The sequence below is a fragment of the Mastigoproctus giganteus genome, chromosome 1 (assembly GCF_048544385.1).
Source record: "Mastigoproctus giganteus isolate SK-2022 chromosome 1, ASM4854438v1, whole genome shotgun sequence".
NCBI classification, from domain to species: Eukaryota; Metazoa; Arthropoda; class Arachnida; order Uropygi; family Thelyphonidae; genus Mastigoproctus; species Mastigoproctus giganteus.
Genome location: NC_143575.1, coordinates 270,549,702 through 270,572,010, shown reverse-complemented (window position 1 = coordinate 270,572,010; position 22,309 = coordinate 270,549,702). Strand labels below are relative to the sequence as shown.

The 22,309-nt window shown below is 35.4% G+C and overlaps 1 protein-coding gene across 1 annotated transcript; it reads right to left on the bottom strand.

Moving 5' to 3' along the window:
• Positions 1-219: 219 nt before the first annotated feature.
• On the bottom strand, positions 220-22,073 carry LOC150091983 (uncharacterized). Its single transcript, XM_090386389.1, has 5 exons — positions 21,964-22,073; positions 15,781-15,901; positions 4,747-4,835; positions 2,576-2,779; positions 220-383 (listed from the first exon to the last, which is right to left on the bottom strand). The coding sequence occupies exons 2-5, from the start codon at positions 15,896-15,898 to the stop codon at positions 240-242; spliced, it is 555 nt and encodes a 184-aa protein (XP_090242515.1). The 5' UTR covers positions 15,899-15,901; positions 21,964-22,073; the 3' UTR covers positions 220-239.
• Between the last annotated feature and the right edge of the window lie 236 nt (positions 22,074-22,309).

Below are 22,309 nucleotides of genomic sequence, written 5' to 3'. Positions count from 1 at the left end.
GATGCACAATTTATAGCATGATTCAGTTAATGTATTAAATCAAGATGGACATACTTTTGGTCCTTGACCTTCAAATTAACTGGATTTTTGGTATTATTAAAAAGCAAAATTAAAAGTATTACATAGTTTTACAAAAATATTTATTAAAAAACATCTACATATATATATATTAATGTACAATTCAGACACTATTTACAAACAGAAATATGGTCACACATTTCCTCAGAAAATATTTTCATTTATTTCAACATCTCAAGAATTTCTTCATTATACTTTACTATACAGTCAGCTGGTGTTCTACCATTGTTATCTTTTTTGTTTTTCAGGGAAGGATTTTTGCTTATTAACAGTCGTACTATTTCTGAATATCCACCTGCTGCTGCCTGCAAGACAAATAGAATAAATGAGCAAAATGAAACTGGTGACATAAATGAGATTAAATTTGTTTTTAATTATCTTGGTAGGAGAACCAACATAACTTTTACAATATCGACTGAGAAACGATATAAAACATTTAAGCACAAATATTACATCCATATGCAATATAGTGAGTATCCATGTGGATAAAGCTTACTGCACTGATTTTGCTGCTGTTGCATTTTTCTGTTGCCATTTGTTTCATTACAAATGAACAGCACTTCTCACAACTATAATGCTATTTATTTGTAATGGCATAAACTACATGATAGCTGCATTAAAAGCAATTACTATTACTTCAGGACATTACAGGTGCAGAATCTTATATTTTGGTCTAAATTGCAAGTCTCAATTTAGATCAAAATATATAACGTAAAATAATGAACAAATGTATACTCCCCACCATGACTTATGGAAGTGATACTTGGGCACTCACCAGAAGAATGGCACAAATTATATTGGGAATCAGACTGTTAGATAATACACATGGATTAGACAGCAAACTCAAGTGAAGGACATTCTTATCAAAACTAAAGAACTAAAATGGTCTTGGGCAGGACACATAGCTTGAAGACATGACAGATGAACTAAGAAAATAACAGAATGGTACCCAAGAGGAGCTAGAAGAAAACCTGGAAGACAACGATGGAGATGTACAGATGAAATTCATGAGTTTGTGGGTAGTAAATGGATGGCCATTGCACAAAACAAAAGAAACTGGAAAGTTGCTGGAGAGGCCTTCATCCGGCAATTGAAAATGGCTGATGATGATGATGATGATGATAAGTGAGCTGCCAAATAATGTAAATAGTCTTATTAAAAGAATAAAATTTTTTAGCCATTTGGGTTAAACTGTGGGGTAAGATCAACTTTTGATTCTTGTATTTAAAATTTCCAAAAAAATTACTGAATATTTAAACATTTTTATATCTAATCTGAGGGAGAGAAAACCAATTGAAATAAAAAATCATTACACAATGCAAAACTGCCTTTATTTCAGAAATATACCAAATGGTGCACAAAGTGCAATGTTGCCTGTTAATGCAAAATTTTTTGTTGCCTAAAAAAAAAATCAACTTCTTTCTTCAAGTTACTTGTTTAAGTTCCCATTCCATAATGATATTGAAGGGCAACAAGATTAGTGAATGGAACAAAGGGTTGCTCTTACAAAGAAAGGCTTAAGTTTTGCAAATTACAGTGTCTGGAGACTAGGCACCTGTGAGATGATCTGATTGAGTGGTTTGAGCATGCTCAAACGCCTTGAATGGTTTGAGCATGCTCAATGCTCATGGGATTCTTCTTCTTGCTCAGAATAATAGCCTGAGAGGGCATAAATTCAAATTGAGGAAAGACAGTTGTAGGATAAATGTGAGGAAGTTTGCCTTTAGCCAGCAGGTGGTTGACTGCTTCTACAATGACAAACTTCCATCTGTCATTGTAGAAGTTGATAGCTTAAACAGATTCAAGGCAGAACTAGACAAACATTTGGAGCGAGTGGATGAGTGAAATGAGACAAGTGTGTGTGTTTGGTTTTTTTTTTTTTTTTTGGCTGATGCTATATAAGCTTGCTAATGCTAATTATGCTTTTTTGTTTCTGCAATGTTCCCTCCACATAAATTTGTGGAGGGAACAACTACCATTATGCCAAAATACTAGGTAATTAAGAGTAGCTCCAAAGCAGTGTCTTACCATTATTGTTAGGTTCATGTTTCACTCCAATTCTCCTAAAGTATTTCTGTAGATATAAATCTCCAACCATTAGTATTTTTGCTTTACTAGGACTCTTTAACATATTAAAGAGTGCTAGTAAAGCAAACTCCATCAATGGTTGGAGTTTGCTTTACTAGCAAACTAAAACCAAAACAATACCAAAATACCAAAACAAATGGCCCAGAGATGTCAATGGGAAAGCATGCTATAACCAGACTAAAATGAGTCTGCTTTGTGTATACATCAAAGAAAATTACACAAATAGCTACCAATTAAAAAATAAAAAAATCAATCCTGGAAATTTTGGAACATACCTTTTAAATTTTAGGCAACAAGATTTTATCAATAAGAAGAAAAAAAAAAAAAAAAAACTATTGTAAAAGTACTGAATGCTTAAAAAATTAATACTTTCTCATATTTAGAAACAAATACACAGCTACAAACATACCTTGTGCAATACTGTCTTACCATCACTGTCACAAAGTGCAATACTGGCTTGTGAAAGAAGGAGGAGCTGCACTACACCTGTGTGACCACAAAAGGCAGCCCTATGAAGAGAAGTTGCACCACCTGGTGTCTGTGCATTAACATTAGCCCCATGTTTTATAAGAAGTTCACATATATCTTTATGACCATTCCTAGAAGCATAATGCTGGAAAAAATGAATAATGATTATTAGGTGAGATATCCTGAACAGGCTCCTTATTGATTCCAAAATAAATTTCTCACTTTTCAGATTTAGTTTGCATTGCAATATCAGATTTATAAGCACAGAGTTGAACTAATTTTTTGTCTGTTCTTATTCAATATTTTTTTTTGAAATATTCAAGTCTAAATCACACTGATAATCTATTTTGTGTTGGTTTGCTAACTGGATTTTGCTTTAAAGAAAAAAAAAAAAAAAAAAATTGAATTGGGATTTGTTGGACATATGTGGCTGTGTACCCAGGAGGTACACAGCCACATATATCCAACATACTGTACATACAGGATTTTTTTTTTAAATCGCAGCAACAAAATTATAGTTGTAGGTCTCATACCAAAACAAGTAAACAAGTTCATATAAAAACTGGCCTGAAAATGCTTCTTTTTCGAGTTATAGCCCTTTGGTATGGTTGAAAAGGTATGGGTGAAAATGTTTTTAGCATGTATGTTTTGATGTGCAAGATAGTGTGAATGTAACGAGCTATCTTTAAGTGCAGGTTTTTTTGTCCTTTTCCCATGTTCAGTAATGACAGAAATGTTGCTGGAAGTGGCAGCCTGAATGCTGCAGTATATTTGAGCTGCCTCTAACATACATTAACCTGTAACCTACATTAACACAACACTCACTGGAGCACTTTCAAAAAAAAAAAATTAAAAAAAATACCGGGCCCAAAATGGAATGACAGCTATTTTGAATGCAGAGAAAGCAGTCTTACTCATATTCCACAGATGTTTCATATACCAGTGTCTTTAGGTGTCCCTCATAAATCCATTGGTAGTCTGATAAAGATTATCTTTATTGAACTTAACTTTACTGCAGAAACTGTAGCAAAGGAAAGCCAGCACAAATTGTGGAACTTTCTCTAAAATCACAAGAAATTTTCTCTGGAAATTAAAAATTAATGTTTGATGTAAAATTGTTACAATAAATTTTTAGCTCATTTTAAATAAAAAAAAAAAAAAAGAATTCAGGGCAAATCAAAATTTTGTATAGATACTTGAAAAAAAATGTTCCCAATCCATTTTTCTCCTGGTACACTGCAGTCAATAGTTACATGCCACCATGACGAAATGGGCAAAGGCATCTTCATCATGCTGGAACGTGGTTACAGCACAATGGATACTCAAAACATCATCTAGTAATTCTGGCAGATTCAGTTGCAATTTTAAAAATGTTTTCTTTGAGGGCATTTTTACCCATCACTTTTCAATGCATAAAAAATGCCCTTAACTTGGAAAGGAAGTATTCCTAGATCCATGTTTATGTGAACTTTTTTAATTGTTTTGGCATTACATCCTATAATTTTATCAGTGCAATTTAGAAACACATTGTATATTTATTCTAAAGATTATACTTATCTTCACGTAAAGCTTGGGATAGAGATCTGTGTTTAAAGGTGCTCATGCTCATTGGAGTTTGGAAATAAAAAAATGGCCATTGACATTTAATTACGTTTTGTAATTAAATGTCAATGGCCGCTTACTCTTCTCAGACAACACATGTAAGGAAACAAACTTAAACTGAGCAAGAATGGTTGTAGGATAGATGTGCATTTTACTTTCAGCCAAAGAATAAGTGACTGTTGGAACAAACTTTCATCTGGCATTATGTAAATGGCTGGTTTGAATAAATACAAGATCAAATTAAGAAACTTATTAGAGTGGATGGGCAATTGAGGTGAGTAGTTTTTTTTTTTTTTTTTTTTATTGGCTGATGCTGTATAAGCTTGTTTCCTTGCATCATTTGCCATTAATAATACTTACAGAGTAAACTAAAAAAGTTAAGATATAATATGATAAACAATCTATAACCTCAAAACAAATTTGGATATAGTATAGATTAAGACCTTTAAAATGATGGGGTAAAAAATAAGTTCATATAAATAGCGCAATAAAAATAATAAGACCTCTTACCAAGGCCGTATAACCAGATGCATCTTTATTTCCAGCATTATGACCATTTCTTAATAACTTCTTTACTTTACCAATATCTCCATCCAAGGCTATGAGAAAGATTAAATGGAATAAGAAAAAATAAATAAATAAGAATTTATTACTTATAGCTATCAGCTAATATATGAACACAGATAGCATTTATGACATTCTTCTGAGGTCTGTGATGCATATATGGTCATTTCAGCAATATGTAACAATTTTTTTTTTAGTTTCCTTATTAGTGGATTGAACATATAAAACTGAATGGCATATAATTCAGCACTGCATAAAAATCTCTAAACAAGGATAAATTACTATGTACTCATTAGATTCGAAAATAAAAATCATTACTATTAAAGTTTTAAAAAGCAATAATTCTTAAAAAAAAAAAATTTTGATAATTTATGGTAAAACAAGTATATAAAATATGGTATAACACACATGCAATTTGTCTAAAATTTGACCCCCCCCCACCTATAAGCACCTTTTCATACAAATTGATTTCAACCCTAGCTTGGTTAGAGTTATTTTCATTATAAAAGATTTTTTCTTTGGTTTTAATTGAAAAGGATTAAACAATAACCCCTGTGCCACTATGAGTTTTTTCGCAACTAGCAACATAATTGGCAACATGAAATTAGTGTTAAGGTAAAATGAAATTAGTATGGGAATTTTAGTACAGGGACATCAGCCAAAAAAAAAAAAAAAATTTCCCATTTCACCCATTCATTCACTCCAAAAGTCTGTCTAGTTCAGCTTTGAATTTATTTAAGTTATCAATCCACAACAACAGATGAAAGTCTGTTCCACCCGCTGCCTAAAGGAAAATTTCCGCACATTTATTCTACAACTGTCTTTCCTCAATTTGAATTTATGCCCCCTCAGGTATGGAATCTGAGCATGGGGAAGACCCCATCAGCATAGAGCTTGCTCAAACAATTCAAGGCCTTATACACTTCAATCAGATCACCTTGTAGGTGCCTCATCTCCAGACTCTGCAATTTGCAGAACCTAAGCCTTTCTTGGTAACAGCAACCCTTTGTTCCATTCACCAATCTTGTTCCAACAGCTCGACACTCTTCCTAAAATGAGGCTTCCAGATCTGTATGCAGTACTCAAGGTATGGCCTGACCATTGCCTTATACAAGGGAATAATCACATCCTTATCCCTGCTAGCAAATTTCCTACATATCATTGACAAGACCCCATGAGCTATTCTTGCAGTCTTTTTGCACTGATCAGAAAACTTCATATCTGACTGCACAATTACCCCAAGGTCTTTTTCATTCTCCACTACCCTGAGTGTAGGACCACACAGTTGGGATGTTACTCTGGGGTTACTGCAACCCATATGCAGCACTCTGCATCTGTCAATGTTAAACTTCAGTTGCCACCTCTCAGCCCATTTTCTCAACTTTTCCAGATCCTGTTGCAGTAGCATACTGTCATTAACAACCCAACCAACCTTCGTATCATCTGCAAACTTGGACATTAAGCCTGACGTACCTTTATCTATATCATTGATAAATACAGAAAATAGCACTGGGCCCAACACGGACCCCCAGGGGACACCACTAATAACATTTGTCCATGAAGAGCAGTGCCCATTGATTACCACTCTCTGTCTTCTCCCACACAACCATTTCTTTATCCATAGCAGCAAATTGCCCTTAATGCCAAACTGCTCCAACTTGTATAATAGTCTTCCATGTGCAACAGTATCAAAAGCTTTCCTAAAATCCAAATATATGATATCAAAATTATTCTTTTCATCCAGTTCCTTTGTGACCACATCACAGTATCCAATCAAATTGGTCATACAAGGCTTCCCCCTAACAAACCCATGCTGTGTCTGAACTATAATTGCAATCTTGACTAGACGATCTGACAGTGCTTCTTTAACCAGTGACTCCATTATTTTCCACGGAACAGAAGTTAAACTAACAGGCCTGTAATTACTGGTGTCACTTTTTGATACCCCTTTGTGAATTGGGGATACATTTAGACATCTCCAGTCCATGGGGACCCTCCTCTGAGTCCAAGGATGCCCTCATAATTATGGCTGCCCTCATAATTTGCCTTTAGCCAGCGGGTGGTTGGTGGGTGGAACAGACTTCCATCCCTTGTCGTGGAAGTTGATAGTCTAAATAAGTTTAAGGCTCAGCTGGACAGGTATTTCGAACGAACAGAGGGGTGAAGTGGAAGTGGTTATTTTTATTTATTTATGTTACTTTTTTTTTTTTTTTTTTTTTTTTCTTTTTTTTTTTTGGCTGATGCTGCATAAGCTTGCTTTCTTGCATCAAATGCCTCTACTAATGCTAATGCTAATGCTAATGGCTAAGGGCCTGCTTACTTCCTTTGCTGCCTCCTTTAATATAAATGGATAGATCCAAATCCACCCTGGGTGCCTTTCTTATGTTTAACTTCAACAATTTTTCCTCCACATTGCTCTCAGTTATTACAAAATCCTTCAGTTCCCTGTTACAGTTTGATAAATGTCTGACATTCTCCTACCTTAATAACTCCTCATGCATGAATGTAGATGCAAAATACTCATTCAGTTTGTTAGCTACCTTAGCAGGATCATCAACAATTGAACCATAGATATCAAGTGGACCAATTTGATTCTTCCTACTAGATTTTACATAAAAAAATAAGTCTTTACTGTTTTTCTTTGTATACTTTGCCAAAGATTATTCATAATCTGCCTTATATGCATAATATTATATCATAAATTAACACATATGAGTAAGACACTGATAAAGACTATCTTCCAACTTTACTGAACAACTTTTTCAAGTGAAACAAACTTATATCTGATGGAAAGGGTAACCAACATAAATGAAGAACATTGTGGTAGAGAAAAGCCATCATACATTGCTTTAAAATGACAAGAAATTTTCTCTCAAAATTAACTGTTAATGTAAAAATTATAAACAAATTAAACAAAATAAATTATTAGCTCATTTTAAATTAAAAAAATAGGGGTGAATCAGAATTATGTATAAACACTTTAAACAGCCATATTTTGTAGACAATTTGATTAAAAAGTTATTCATATTTTAAAGTTAAAATAAACAATTAAGAATGCATAAGAATAAGTTTTCATAGCGTTGCAGATTAACAAAAAACATGATGTGATTGGCATTGGCTGACCCTGACATATATGTCAGTCGAAATTATCCAAGTGATGTACTATAATACATAAATGTGATCATTCTTAAAATGCTGTAAAAGTAAAAGCATGTGAATTAATTATCAACTGCAAGATATCAGCACGTTGAGTGAACTTGCCACTATTTTCAGTAAGGTTTTTTTTTTTTTTTTTTTTTTTTTATCATCAATCATGTACTGTAAAGACTTTGTACAGAATTTTATTGTGTTTAGGTTAGTTTATGTACATGGAATAAACTTTTGAGGTTTTAGCATTAAAATCAGCAGAAGCATATGATGCAAGAAAGCAAGCTTATGCAGCATCAGCCAAAAAAAACCCTTCCCATTTCACTCATTTATTCACTCCAAATGCTTATCCATCTCAGCCTTAAATTTATTTATGTTGTTGACTTCCACAACGAGGGATGGAAGTTTCTTCTAGCAATCAACCACCTGCTGGCTAAAGGCAAATTTCTGCGCATTTATTCTACAACTGTCTTTCCTCAATTTGAATTTATGCCACCTCAGGTTCTTAATCTGGGCAAGAGGAAGAATCCCATCAGCATTGAGTCTGCTCAACCTTTTCAAGACTTTATACACCTCAAACAGATCAACTTGCATGTGCCTAGTCTCCAGGCAATGCAATGTGCAGAATTCAAGCCTATTTTGGTAGGAGCACCCCTTTGTTCTCCTTACCAATCTTGTTGCCCTCCTTTGTACTCATTCTAGCGACTCTACATCCTTTCCAAAATGAGGCCTCCATTAATTTTCCTGGAACAGAAGTTAAACTAACAGGTCTATAGTTACTTGTGTCACCTTCAGAACTGCCTTTGTGAATGGGGGATACATCTGCAGTCCACTGGATACTCCCCTGATTCTAAGGAATCTCTCATAATTATGGCTAAGGGTTTGCTTAATTCCTTTGCTGTCTCTTTAATAACTGGACAGATCCCATCCACCCCAGGTGCCCTCTTTATATTTAACTCAACAATTTATTCTCCACTCTGCTCTCAGATATTACAAAATCACTTAACTCCCTGTCAGCGTTTGATAAGCTTCTGGCATTCCCCTCCTTGAATAACTGCTCACATGTGAATGGAGATGCAAATACTCATTCAGTTTATCAGCTACCCAAGCATGATCATCAATAGTCAAACCATCTATGTTCAGTGGACCAATCTGATTCATCCCTTTCCTTCTAGAGTTTACATAAGTAAAGAACTCTTTGCTGTTTTTCTTTGCATCCTTTGCCAGAGATTTCTCGTAATCTGCATTCGCCTACCTAACCTCCTTTGTGACTTGATTACAGGCAAGCTTATATCTGCCATAGGCTTCTGTGTTGCCTGATAATTTATATGCATCCATCCCATGATTTTTCTTCTCTGCCACGAGCCTCATTAATCTATCTGACATCCATTTAGGCCTGAACCTTGAACAGTATTTCTTAATCGGTATGAAAAGCCTAGTAGCCTCCAAGATTAAGTCCCTGAAAGGCTTCTCATTTAGAATTCACCATCGGTAACATCAGTTGAGACCACTGTAGTCAACTTTACGAAAGCAAAAGCCCTTCCCTTTACTCGATGGTTGTTTGTTGTTGTCTGTTATTTGGTACGAGCATTAGCAACTAAGGCCATATTGCTCCGGGATATGCGGTGGTCATTCCCTGACCTTTCCGCATCCTCCGTATTTGGTGGTGACGGGCTCGAACCCCGGTCAAATCAAGAAGCGTGTGCTACGTACTGCTTCTCCTTCCCACCTGGCTACGGAGGCGCCTACTCTCTTGATGGTAGTTACATCTTTAAGTAAATCCCACATCAGTATACTGTGATCACTGTCACCCAGTGGTTCCTTTATCTGAAAATTCTTAATGCATGAATAATCACTGCTGATAATCAGATCAAGAGTATTACTCCCTCTGGTTACCTCTTGAACATGTTGCTGTAGAAAACAATCATCCAACAAATCCATAAAAGTCTTGCTAGTGTGTGAGTGACCAACCCACAAGTTCCAGTCAATATCTCAAAAGTTAAAATATCCCATTATAAAACATTCTGATTTACTGGCCCACTCTATTTCTCTGCAGAACTACTCATTATGCTCATCAGATTCATTAGGCCTATAACACACACCTACTCTCATTTTTCCTTTCCCAGTGCTTATGTCACACCAAACAGACTCAACATTCCATTGTCCACCAACATCAGTTGGATGTACTTCCTTCGATTTTATGTGTTTCTTAACTAACAGCATAACCCCTCCTCCCTTCCTGTCTTGGTCTATCCTTTCTGTACACATTGTACTCCCCAAATTCCAATTCTGCACTGCTTATGTCTGTTTGACACCACATCTCTGATATCCCAACAATATCTGCCTTTTCAGATATTGCTAGGATATCAGATTTATTAACTATACTCCTAGCATTGGTGTACATGCAAGTATACATGCACCTGTTTCTACTCTTAGTTACCCTAACACAGTCCATGTATTTACCTGTTTCATTATGACTCCCAGCAACTTGCTTTCCTGGCTGCTTCTCATTCCCAAAAGAAACAGTACAAGAATCACTTTTGCCTTTGTCTGTGGCCACTGTTAATCTTTTAATCTGTGTTTGAAATTATATAAGAGTTTATTCCACATAGGTAAACTAACTTCAACATGAGTAAAGAACAAATAAAACTGTGTAACATGTCTTTACAGCACACATTTTATGGTAAAAACAAAACTAAGCACTGATGCAAAGAGTGCAGAGTTCAATCAGTATGCTGAATTGTGCAGTTGTTAATTTCATGTGCTGATATTGTGCAGTTGTTAATTTCATGTGTTTCAATCACTTTTAGAACATTCAATTTATCAATGCCTTAACCATATACATGAGTCACAGCCATGGCCAGCTTTAGGGTGGGACAAAAGCAGTGATCACACCACGTGTTAAGTGATTGAGGCACTATGAACCTCAATTTTTAATAATTAAATTGTTAGATATTAAGTGGTACATAATATGTAACAGTTTATGCTCCATATGCAGTTTTCACCTTGGGAAAAAAGATGCAGTCCGCTGGTGTTAGATCAGGAGAGTAGGGTGCATGGTTGATCTGTACAGTGCCATATTTTGTCAGAAATATCTTCACAACAAATGTGAAATGGATGTTTCATTGTCATGCAACAAGAATCAGCTGCCTTTCTATCAAAATTGTGGCCACACTGGGTAAATGTGCTTCAATAGTCTTTGAAGCACCTGTACATAGAACACAGAATGGCTCTCTCTCTCACCCCTTCAGGTACAAATTCTTTGTGATCACACTATTTGTCAAAAAACATGATCAGCATCATCTCGAACTTGGACAAAACGTTTTGGGCCTTGGTGATGATTTTGAAGTCCATTGCATCTCTGGGTTGTAAGGAAATGGCCAACACTCATCTCCAATGACAACACAGTTGAGAAAATTACGAATGTCTCGACAACTCTGGAAGAGCAATTGCTTCTGCTCATTTGTGAGGCTGTGCAGCACACATTTTGCCTAAATCTTCCTTTTCCCTAAATCTTCATGCAGAATTTGATGAATCATCTCTTTATTTGTATCCAGTTCATCAGCCATAATTCTGAGGGTCAAATGATAATTTCTTGACAAAATTTTCTCAACTTTTGCAACTCTTCTTCATTTCAAGAGGTTGATGGATACCCACTTCTTGGGTCATTGCAAACATCCTCACATCCACCTTTGAACCACTTATACCTTTCAAACACATTGGTAAAATTTAACATTTTCCTCACCATAAACAGTTTTTAATATTTCATACTGTTGCAATTCTGTTGCAGAGATTTTCCCAGTTTAAAGAAAAATTTGATATTTATTTGTTGCTCCATTGCAAAATTGTGACAAAGCACATTAATGCTACTAATAACCAGCGGGTAGTTGGTTGGTGGAACAGACTTTCATCCCTTGTTGTGGAAGCTGATAGCCTAAATAAATTTAAGGCTCAGCTGGACAGGTATTTCTAACGAACGGGGTGAAACGGGAGTGGGTTTTTTTTGTTTTTTTTTTTTTGGCTGATGCTGCATAAGCTTGCTTTCTTGCATCATATGCCTCTACTAATGCTAATGCTAATAACAAGTTGTTTACATGCAACCTGTCAGCCTATTAGACGATCTTTGTACCACCACTTGTTGGAGGAAGTTTGAGCTACAACACACCACCTCTGTTTATTTTAACTCATCAAATTTGAGTGCAACGGCATTCGTCCAGGAACTTCTTTGTCACGTCTCATAATGAAATATAATTATATTTAACTTAAAATAATTTAATTAAATGTTAATATTTAATTAAAATATTTAAATAAATTTTTATATAAAACCAATTTTAAAATAAAAGATAAAAATATTTCCTTTCTTTATATTATAACAAATTTTTTTATAAAGTGAAATTTGAGTGCACAGAACCACTTGCCCCAGGTGCTGACTATCTTAGGGCTTGGTAACAGCACATCACTTCAACACATGCATATGCCAGCAGCAGCAAACTTGTTAATTGGTAATCCATTGAGTATGGAGAATAATCAACTATAAAAGATTTGAAAAAAGGAAATGCATCTGAAAAATGGAGGTATGAAAATATTAAAACATATAATGGAAGTATGAAAACATTAAAACATTTTTTAATGTTTCAAATGTGCAAATGCATCTAACAATAACCTGCCTCTGTGACACATTTGAAGACTAGAGAACTGCTCACAGCATTAATAAGGAAAGCTGTGGGAGAAAAGAAGTGCCGAAAACATCCTGGCTATTAGAAGTGAATACAATCAGTTGCCAAAGAAGTTAATATGACACTTCCAAAGAACTGGAATCTTAAAGTACATAAAGTTCAAATCTTTAATACCTCAACTATTGCAATTCAGGGAGACTTCTGACTGACGAGCACAATTTTATGAGTGGGCCACTGTCAGATGAACAGTCATGCTGGTGATTTTCAGGATGTAATCATATGACTGCATAACCAGACCATATGCAATCATATGCTCTGACAAACAAATGTTCAAATTAAATTAAATTACAATTTAAATGTGACAATCCTCACCGTAATCTCTAGAAAGATTATCCCTTGAGGAGTACGTTTTATCCACGGACATCCTGTCCAGGATCAGTCAGTGGAGGGGACTTACTTCTCATGGAATAATCAAACCATACAGATTCAGTTACCATCAACTTGAATTGCTAATAGGTCTTCCACAATAAGAAACATATTTCTAGATGCATTTGTGTACTTTCAATAGAATTATGCATCTCCACATTTTTACTTGATGTCTGTGCCTATCTGGATTTTCTAGATGATAGGCTGTTGGGGGGGATGCTTTTGAATATCCTCCTCAAGGCCTCACACTCCAAGACATTTTTGGATGGGGATCCCCAAAAGATAATGTATACACTCTCATAAACCACAAACATAGCAGAATTTTTGGGTGATGATACAATAGGAAGAAGATGTATGCCAGGCTGTTAAGAAACAATGCCATTCACTCATGCTGTTGTTGTTATTTGGTTTTTAGGAGCATTAGCAACTAAGGCCATATTGCTCCAGGGATATACAGTGGTCATTTCCTGACCTTTCGGCATCCTCTGTATTTGGTGGTCATGGGCTCGAACCCCCGGTCTAATCAAGAAGTGTGTGCTATGCACTGCCGCTCCTGCTCACCTGGCTACGGAGGTGCCATTCACTGATGCAAGCATAGGAATGCCTTGGCAATGGGGCAGGTGCCAAGGGTGCCACTGACAAGCCACATCAGTTCTGTGCCAAGCTATTTTGACACCCACGGCTAGCTGACGAAATGCTGCACTAGATGATATCGCATCAAGATGAGAGCAGAGGGCAGGGTGAAAATTAATTTTCACCCTGTTTTCAGAGGGTGAATCAAGTCTGCATGCATCCTTAAATCTAATACATGCTGCATAACAACATAGAGTATTTGCCATCCAGAACATAACTTTCAAGGGACCAATCAGTCGACTGCTTTATCAGCGCATGCTCAAATGCATAGCAGTTCACAATTCACGTATTGTATACATTCTACAATACTGAATAAGATAGAAGTTAAAAATAATGTGTACATAGTGTTTTTGTGCTTGCTATATAAATAGGTGATTGTGAATATTGTGATTTATAATTTAAATAAAACAACAAAAGCCCAATTAATTTTAGACATGGCACCAGAGAAAAAAGTAGACATCAGTGCCACATAGAAAAACTGTATAAAGAGGAAATTAAAAAAAATAATGAAAAGAAACATTATGCTAGTTTACAAAACTGGCTTACTATAAGCCACTCCAAACCTGAAAGTGACAACAAAAAGGAACATAATTCGAATGAGGATGAAACAAATGATGATGCCACTGAAATGGAAGTCCAAGAAAAAAAACACAAACAGTTGAAGTTATTTTAAAAAAGATGGAGAATAACCAACGGAAGAAAATTATGGCAGCAGTAATATTAATATGGGACATGTAAATCTGAATTTTAATGATCCAACCACATGGAACTTTAATATCCACAAAAAAAGATCTCTTATAGTGCAACATGATCCTGATCATAGTGTTGAGCATGTATCCTCTCACTAATGGCTGATGTTTCAATAATTCATGGAAATACAAAAATGAAGGTATTGAAAAAAAAAAGGGAGGAAACAGTTATTTTGTTGTAAAAACAAATATGCAATACTTTCTTTTCCATGCCTCTTATTTGTATTTGAGCCTATTGTCCAAATATATCTTGATCTGTCCACTAGCTATGGATACATATAATGTAGTTGACCAACTTGACTTCTTGGTATGTGGGGAAAGGTAGTTGGATTGGTTTTATGGGTACTACTAAGTTGCAGATGGTAATTTCTTTAGATCTTAATTCATGCTTAGCAACATGGCTAAGCGTGAATTGCTTGAAGGCAAGAGGTGTGAACAGGGTATACCCAGTCTCTTGTAATCCATTTGTTATACTGAAAATTTTTTTCATCCTATGGAAACTATTTTAAATGCAATTATAAAGGGGAATTCAAAAAAATTCTCTGAATAGAAAATTCAGAGACTTTTCTTTCACTATAAAGGAGTTCATTAAACAGAGGTCCAACTGTGCTTATTATTTATTATGATTTACCAATTATCGAAAAAAAAAAAGGCGCGCAGCCAGGAATTTTCAAGGGTGCCAAAAACCTAGTTATGCCTCTGGATGCAACATTGAGAAACAATACCATTCATAGATGCATATTGGTGGTAGACATTTTGAATGCATATTGTAATTTCTGTAATGCAATTCATTTCTCTATGTATAATGATATCAATATAGAGAAAAAAATAATAATAAAAATAAAAATTAGTAGCCTATACTGAAGGGCATGCTAAAAACGTCTTGTTGCATGTGTTTGAGAAGTGTATTACATGTGAAAGACCACCATTTCAGAAAGAAAATGAAACTGTTCCTAATATTCTGTTCTGAAGAGTCAGATTCCAAGTAATAAATACAGCCTCAGGATATTTCAAATACCCCTTGTGCATTATATCTCAATGAAACAATGATATGATGATGCACATTTGTGTTAAGAGGTGTAGCATATTAGCTTCCCTGTCTATCACCACATCTACTGATTTAATTTTACTTAATTTTAATATTTATAGAAAATTAAAATCAATATCTATTTCATCTAGATAAAAATAAAAATTAACAGGATCCTGAAAGAGATCTATGCACTGATATTTAAATGGTCCAACTGATATTATAAATATTAGATCTAACCATGGCTGGTCTTAAAATAAAATTTTGCAATGCTGACTAGATAAGCTTTGCAGCTGACAGAAAAATAAATTAAATTACTTACCTGCTGACCAAATGCCCCTCTCAAATTCCATCTCATTTAAAGTCTGGTGCACAGAGGGTGTTGAAGGTGCACATGAACACTGGTGATTTCCATTATCTTTATGTAAACAGCCCTCCATTACCTAAAAAAAAAAATAAAATTAATTCAAGGGAAGAATCAAAATTTTAAAACTTGTCCTTAATCATTGAAGCTCCAACTAAAAAAAAAAAAAAAAAACACTTAAGATATTAAAGTTGTCTTCCATAGCAGCATAATGGCTCTGCTGCTCATCACTCATTTGGAAAGGTCTTTGATTCCCATCATAAACCAGGAGAATTTCTAAAGATACTTTCAGGATCACAGCAAGCATATTTCAAGCAGAAATACGACATTCATTTTTAGGTGTTCTGATTCTATCTCAAAAAAAAAAACATCACAAACATCTCACATTAAGCATCTGGCAAGACATTAAAGAGGCTAAATGCTAATTCTGATCATCTCCTTCAATATCCTGTATGCATTAATAAAATTATTAAAGTTGAAGGAAAATTATTTACTGTAGAAAAGCCCCCAGCTAACAGCAAATCAAAATATTCTGCAAAGTTATCACACAGAATATAATTTCATATAACTCACATGAACCCACTGCTGTGGTTTATAAGTTTCATGTCTCATCACACAGAAGACAGGGAGACATTGTATTCAAGGCCTTATATGATGCAACAAAGTTAATAACTTTGACATAAATAAACACTGCGTAAATATAAATGATAATTCCAGTTGAGCAACAAACACTGACTTTAGTTAATAGCAAGAAATAAAATAGTTTGCTAAATTACAATATTACATCAGACAGGAAATCTCATTCAATAGTAAGCCTCCAGTATTCAGAACCTTTTGAGATTCTTCATAAATTTGGTACAGATCAAACAAATAATAGGTACAGTATACTTTTTTTTTTTTTTGAAGGCCCTTACTATAAGGGTCACACAGGCCCATGTAGAAAGATGAAACTTAAAGAGAATCATATGAGAGAGAGAGAGAGAGGGGGGGGTTAATTAAGCTAATTAATTTTGCATTCTTCAGCAATGTGCAGCATCAGCCACAGACTTTTTTTGCACCATACGGCTAATAATAATAATAAGTTTATATAAGTCATTATATAAACAACCAGATACTTGCATGTTTTAAAGACCTATTTATTGATATAATATTCAATAATGTGTCGGTCCCCTTTGACCTTAATATATTCCTCATCAGTAAACTTTGAACCAATTCTTGATAACAGGAAGGCAACATTTTGGCTCATTCTTCCTTCAGAACAGTAGTCAATTCACCTACTAATTGTGGACATGTTGGCCAGGCTTGAAGCCAACACTACAGTACATCTCAAGTGTCAACATGGTTGAGGTCAGGACATTGGATAGGCAAATTAAGATTTCTGAATGCCCATGTTTTCAAGCCAAGTCAAAAATGGGCCCTCTCCACACTGCTGCCATACTGTAGGAGAGTGGAATGAGCAGAATGTCAATGTACTGCATGGTATTCATTGTTCCAGTAACACTAATCAATGGCCCAAGTCCAAACCATGAGAAACAACCCCAGACAGTTCCTGGAGAACACTATTTACTAGAGTATGGTGTCCCAACTGTGAAGTTTGGTGGAACTAAACTTCACAGCCAGAAGATACACGCTGATAAATAATGTTCTTCAGGTGTGTGCCAGATGGATTATGCACCATGCAAGTCAATGCATGACGTTTGGTTTGTGCTATAGCTTTCATAAAATCTGATACTATGCAGCTCCCTCTGTATCGCCTTGTAATAATATCAATTATAATATTCTTATTGTCTCCCTGGTTAATAATATTTGACGAGGACTGACAGAATTGGAAGCAGCTAAGCTGAACCCCTTGACCCATCTATTGTATTTCCAGGGCCATACTTATAGAAACATGTAAGGCAACAGCTGGGGTATGCACTTATCAGGAGCCCATGAGGGGTTACTGGTAAATGCATAGCCCTTTTGCATCTCAGGCCCCTAAAAGTGTTACGTACAGTTGCTTTTATACCTATTCATAATGTGGATGGCAGGTATGGTTCATTTCCCAAAATCCAGGGATGTCTGAATACTTTCAGCAATACAGTATATATATGTGCATTTGTGAATATTTGACAGTGATACTGGAATTAATATTCATTTGCCTAATCAAACATTTTGTCAAACTGCAGGTGCAATGTAACACATGTTTCACATCTGTGTGCAGACTGGAAAACTCAGAATAATTCAGACCTTTTTCCATATGAATGCCAAACTGAAAAACATTCTCTACTCACATGACTAGGTGGGACTACACTACCATGGAACACAAGTAAGTGTTGTGAAGGGGTATTGCCATTGTGTATTTTTCAAATTTGGATTCTACAAAAGTTGTTGTTCTTCATCAGCAACTTTTGTACGACCAAAATTTGTAGGAAAAAATAAACAATGGGCCTAATAATAGGAGGCATACTGTACAAAAGTCCTCTTATTCATAAATCAAAACAACTATCAATGAAGATTAACTTATTAGTATTTATTACAGTCCAACAATTAAAAAAATATATGGACTTGCTTGCATGGTATCTATTAGATTTATATTAAACGATTATCTTAAAATCGGTACTCAACCAAAAAGAAAATTCTCTTTCATCAACTGCAAATGGTAAAAGAGAAATTTACAAGAGATGAAAGAAATGGGGAAAGGGGCATGGGAGGACAGGTTCCCATGCCCAGATTTTAGCAAGTCAAATGCCTTGCTAAAATCCAAATAAACTATGTTGAAAGTGTTCCCTACATCCAGCTCATGAGTAACTGTGTCAAATTAGCTTACCAGGTTGGATAAACATGATTTTCCCATTTTGAAGGACACAACAAAACTATGTTGTGTCCTTCAAAATGCCATTTCTATCTAAATATCCCTAAATGTCAAAATGGGCAGATGTGAACACTTTGCTAAGACCATTTAATATGACTAGGATTTAGGTAAAGTCCCACAAATCCAAGATATTGTATGTGTAAGTTGGTGTTTAAGAAGCAATTCACTTGTTTCAATCTGATGTTAATCCTTAATCCTGGTTATACTTGGTATGGCTGCTGAAGCTAGAAGAATTTAACTTCACTGTAACTTTTATTGTAGCCAATTTACTAGCATACAGTAGTTAATGATGGGCCACACATTTTTTGTGGCAGCATACAGGCTCAATTTCACAATATGTATAGCTGTGTACTACATACGACACCCCAGGACCATTGCTTCCTCCCCCAGTGATTGTTTAATGTCATTAAAAATCAAGGTGGTCATGAAGCACGACAAGAGCAGTCATTAAAATAAGAGTTTAACAAATTATTTCCACAGTTCCGAACACAATACCACTTCTGAAATCAAGTACGTTATCAGAAAATTAAAAATGCTGTCTCCAGTATGGAAAGTACATGTTTGCTGGATGTAAATATACTCTCACATCGCAGCAATGTCAAACACAATTTGCATCCAAACCGTATCAAACACAATTTGCAATTTTGAGATGATACTTCCTGATATACCAGTATGTGTGAAGTGGTTACGAACTATCGATACTGGGAACTAGATCTGAACACGAAGAGGCCTAATAAATTCAATAACTGCTCAGAGAACTCATGTTGAACTGATAATTAACCCTAGGCCTTTTTAATTCAACACTAACTTAAGTATGGTACTCCCAAATTGGTATGTTATTACTGCTACCACATGTATTGCCTTGAATTTATCAATGTTAAATCTCAACTGCAACTTCTGAGTCCATCTGCCTAATTTCTATATTTCTTGTTGCAACAGCATACCCTGCCAACCTTTGTATCATTATCATTAACATCGATATCATTACTAAATGTTGGAGACAATACAGGGGCCCAGCACTGAATCCTGAGGGACTCCATTAATAATATTTAGACCACTAAGAGCCGTGCCCATTAAACACTGTCTTTCCTGCCACTCAACTATTCATTCATCCCTGGCAGTAACTTACCTATGCCACACTGTTCCAATTTGTTCAGGAGTCTTTCGTGTAGTACAGTGTCTAAAGGTTTACTGAAATCTAAGTATCTGATGACAAAATTTTTTTGCATCTGGTTCCCTTGCAATCGCAAGGGAACCAGATGCAAAATCTGTGCTCTAATTGCTGTATAACTGCATCCCTGTCAAGACGATTCTGCATTACTTCTTCAACCACTGACTCCATTATTTCCCTAGAACAGAAGACAAGCTTACAGGTTTGTTATTACTCACTTCACCTTTTGATCCCTCCCCATTTTGAATAGGGGAAGATGTTTACACATCTCCAGTTCATAGGGACCTTACCTTAATCCAGGGCTGTTCTCATAATTATGGCTAAAAGTTTGTTTACCTCTTTTAATAAAACTGGATGGATTCTGTCAGCCATAGGTGCCATATTTAGCCACAGCAATTGCTCTTTCACTTATCACAGAATCATTTAGCTCCACAATTGGAATTTAATGTTTTCTGGTATCATCACTATCCTTAAAATCTTCTTCATGGACTAATGTGGATGTCTAATATTTACTGTTTGACAGAAAGCTGAAAAGTATTATCAACAGTTATGACATTCATATCTAGTGGATCAAAGTGGTTCATCCCTTTCTGTCTAATATTAACATAAGCAACAAATTCTTTCTACATTTCTTTGCATTCTTAGCCAAAGACCTCTCATAATTTGTCTCAGCTTTCTAACTCTCTTAGTGAATACATTGCATTATTTAAGATATTTTAATTGCTGGCCCACTCTATTTTCTGTATAGCTATTAGTAAACGATACAGATAAGTTAGCATTACCAGTGCCAAATGATGCAAGAAAGTAAACTCATACAGAATTAGCCAAAAAAAAAAAGAAAGAAACCTCCCTTCTTACCTATTCATTCCCTCCAATAGTTTGTCTAGCTCTTCTTTGAATTTATTTAAACTGTCAACAACAAAACAGAAGTTTGTTTAAGCAATCAACCACCCGCTGACTAAAGGCAAACTTCTATTTATTAATTTATTCTGCAACATTTATTATTCGGCACATTTATTCTGCAACCATCCTTCCTCAATTTGAATTTTTGCCCCCTCACATGTGTGGTCTGAGCAAGAGGAAGACCCATTAGCATGGAGCTTGCTCAATCCATTCAAAACCTTAAATACCTCAATCAGATCACCTAGCCTCTAGATGCTAGGCACAGTCTGCTGACACTGCAATTTGCAGAACTGAAGCCTTTTTTGGTAAGAGCACCCCTTTGTTCCACTCACCAATCTCACTATCCTTCTCTGTACTCATTCCAGTAGCTCCACATCCTTCCTAAAATGAGGCCTCCAGACCTGTATGCAGTACTCAAGATATGGCCTGATCATGGTCTTATACAATGGGATAATCACCTCCTTATCCATGATAGGAGGTGATTATTCCATTTCCGTAAACCATTGCCAAAACCCCATGAGCTGTCCTGAAAGCCTGTCTTCACTGCTCAGAGAATTTCATATGGCTGTACAATTACTCCCCAGATATTTTTCATTTTCCACTACCCTGAGTGTAGTACCACACAGCTGGTACATTACTCTGGGGTTACTGCTACCCATATGTAGTACTCTGCATTTGTCAATCAATGTTAAACTTCAGTTGCCATTCCACAGCCCATCTGCCTAACTTTTCTAGATCCTGTTACAATAGCATACTGTCATTAACCACTGTGCCAACCTTTGTATCATCTCCAAACTGGGATATTAAGCCTGATATGCCTTCATCAACATCATTGATAAACATAGAAAACAACAATGGGAGATTAGTCCACGAAGAACAATATCTAGTAATTACCACTCTCGTCTTCTCCCTCAACCATCCTTTTATCCATAGCAGCAACTTGCCTTAATGCCCTACTGCTCCAATTTGTACTGCATTCTTTCCTAAAATCCAAGTATATGACATCAAAATTATAATACAGACTTTAGCAAAATAAAACGAACCAACTTGAAATTCATTAAAAAAAAAAAAAAAAAAAAGAAGTTAAATCCACCCAGACCATAAAAAGTCCTAAAGAAATATACTGTACACTGGTTTTCCCTTAATACAGTATTACTTTTTCAAATGTTAGCGCATGGAAATATTGATTTTATTTTACTGAAGTTATATTCACCCTATAAACGGTTACTGTTTCAAATCTCTGCAATCTTCGTAGATCTCAATCCACCAGAAAACATCACAGCAAAATTATTACATTATTTGAAACGGAGACATGTGTTTACACTTAATATCAATCACAAACTTTATCCAATGCAAATAAACAATCTAAAGCGTGACTGCGCCACCTTACAACACGAAATGCTTCTCTCGAATTAATAAAAATTCGCACATATCATATTAGAAGTTTCGGTTGGTTATTATTATTATTATTATTATTATTATTATTAGCTATATGGTGCAAGGAAGCCTGAGACTTATGCTGCACCAGCCAAAAAAAAAAAATAAAAAATAATAATAAT

Excerpts from the sequence above, each read along its gene's own strand:
- LOC150091983 (XM_090386389.1), bottom strand. The coding sequence starts at position 15,898 with ATGGAGGGCTGTTTACATAAAGATAATGGAAATCACCAGTGTTCATGT. Across the intron at positions 2,780-4,746 it reads CATCTGGTTATACGGCCTTG|CATTATGCTTCTAGGAATGG; the intron begins GTAAGAGGTCTT and ends CATTTTTTCCAG. Across the intron at positions 384-2,575 it reads GTAAGACAGTATTGCACAAG|GCAGCAGCAGGTGGATATTC; the intron begins GTATGTTTGTAG and ends TTTGTCTTGCAG.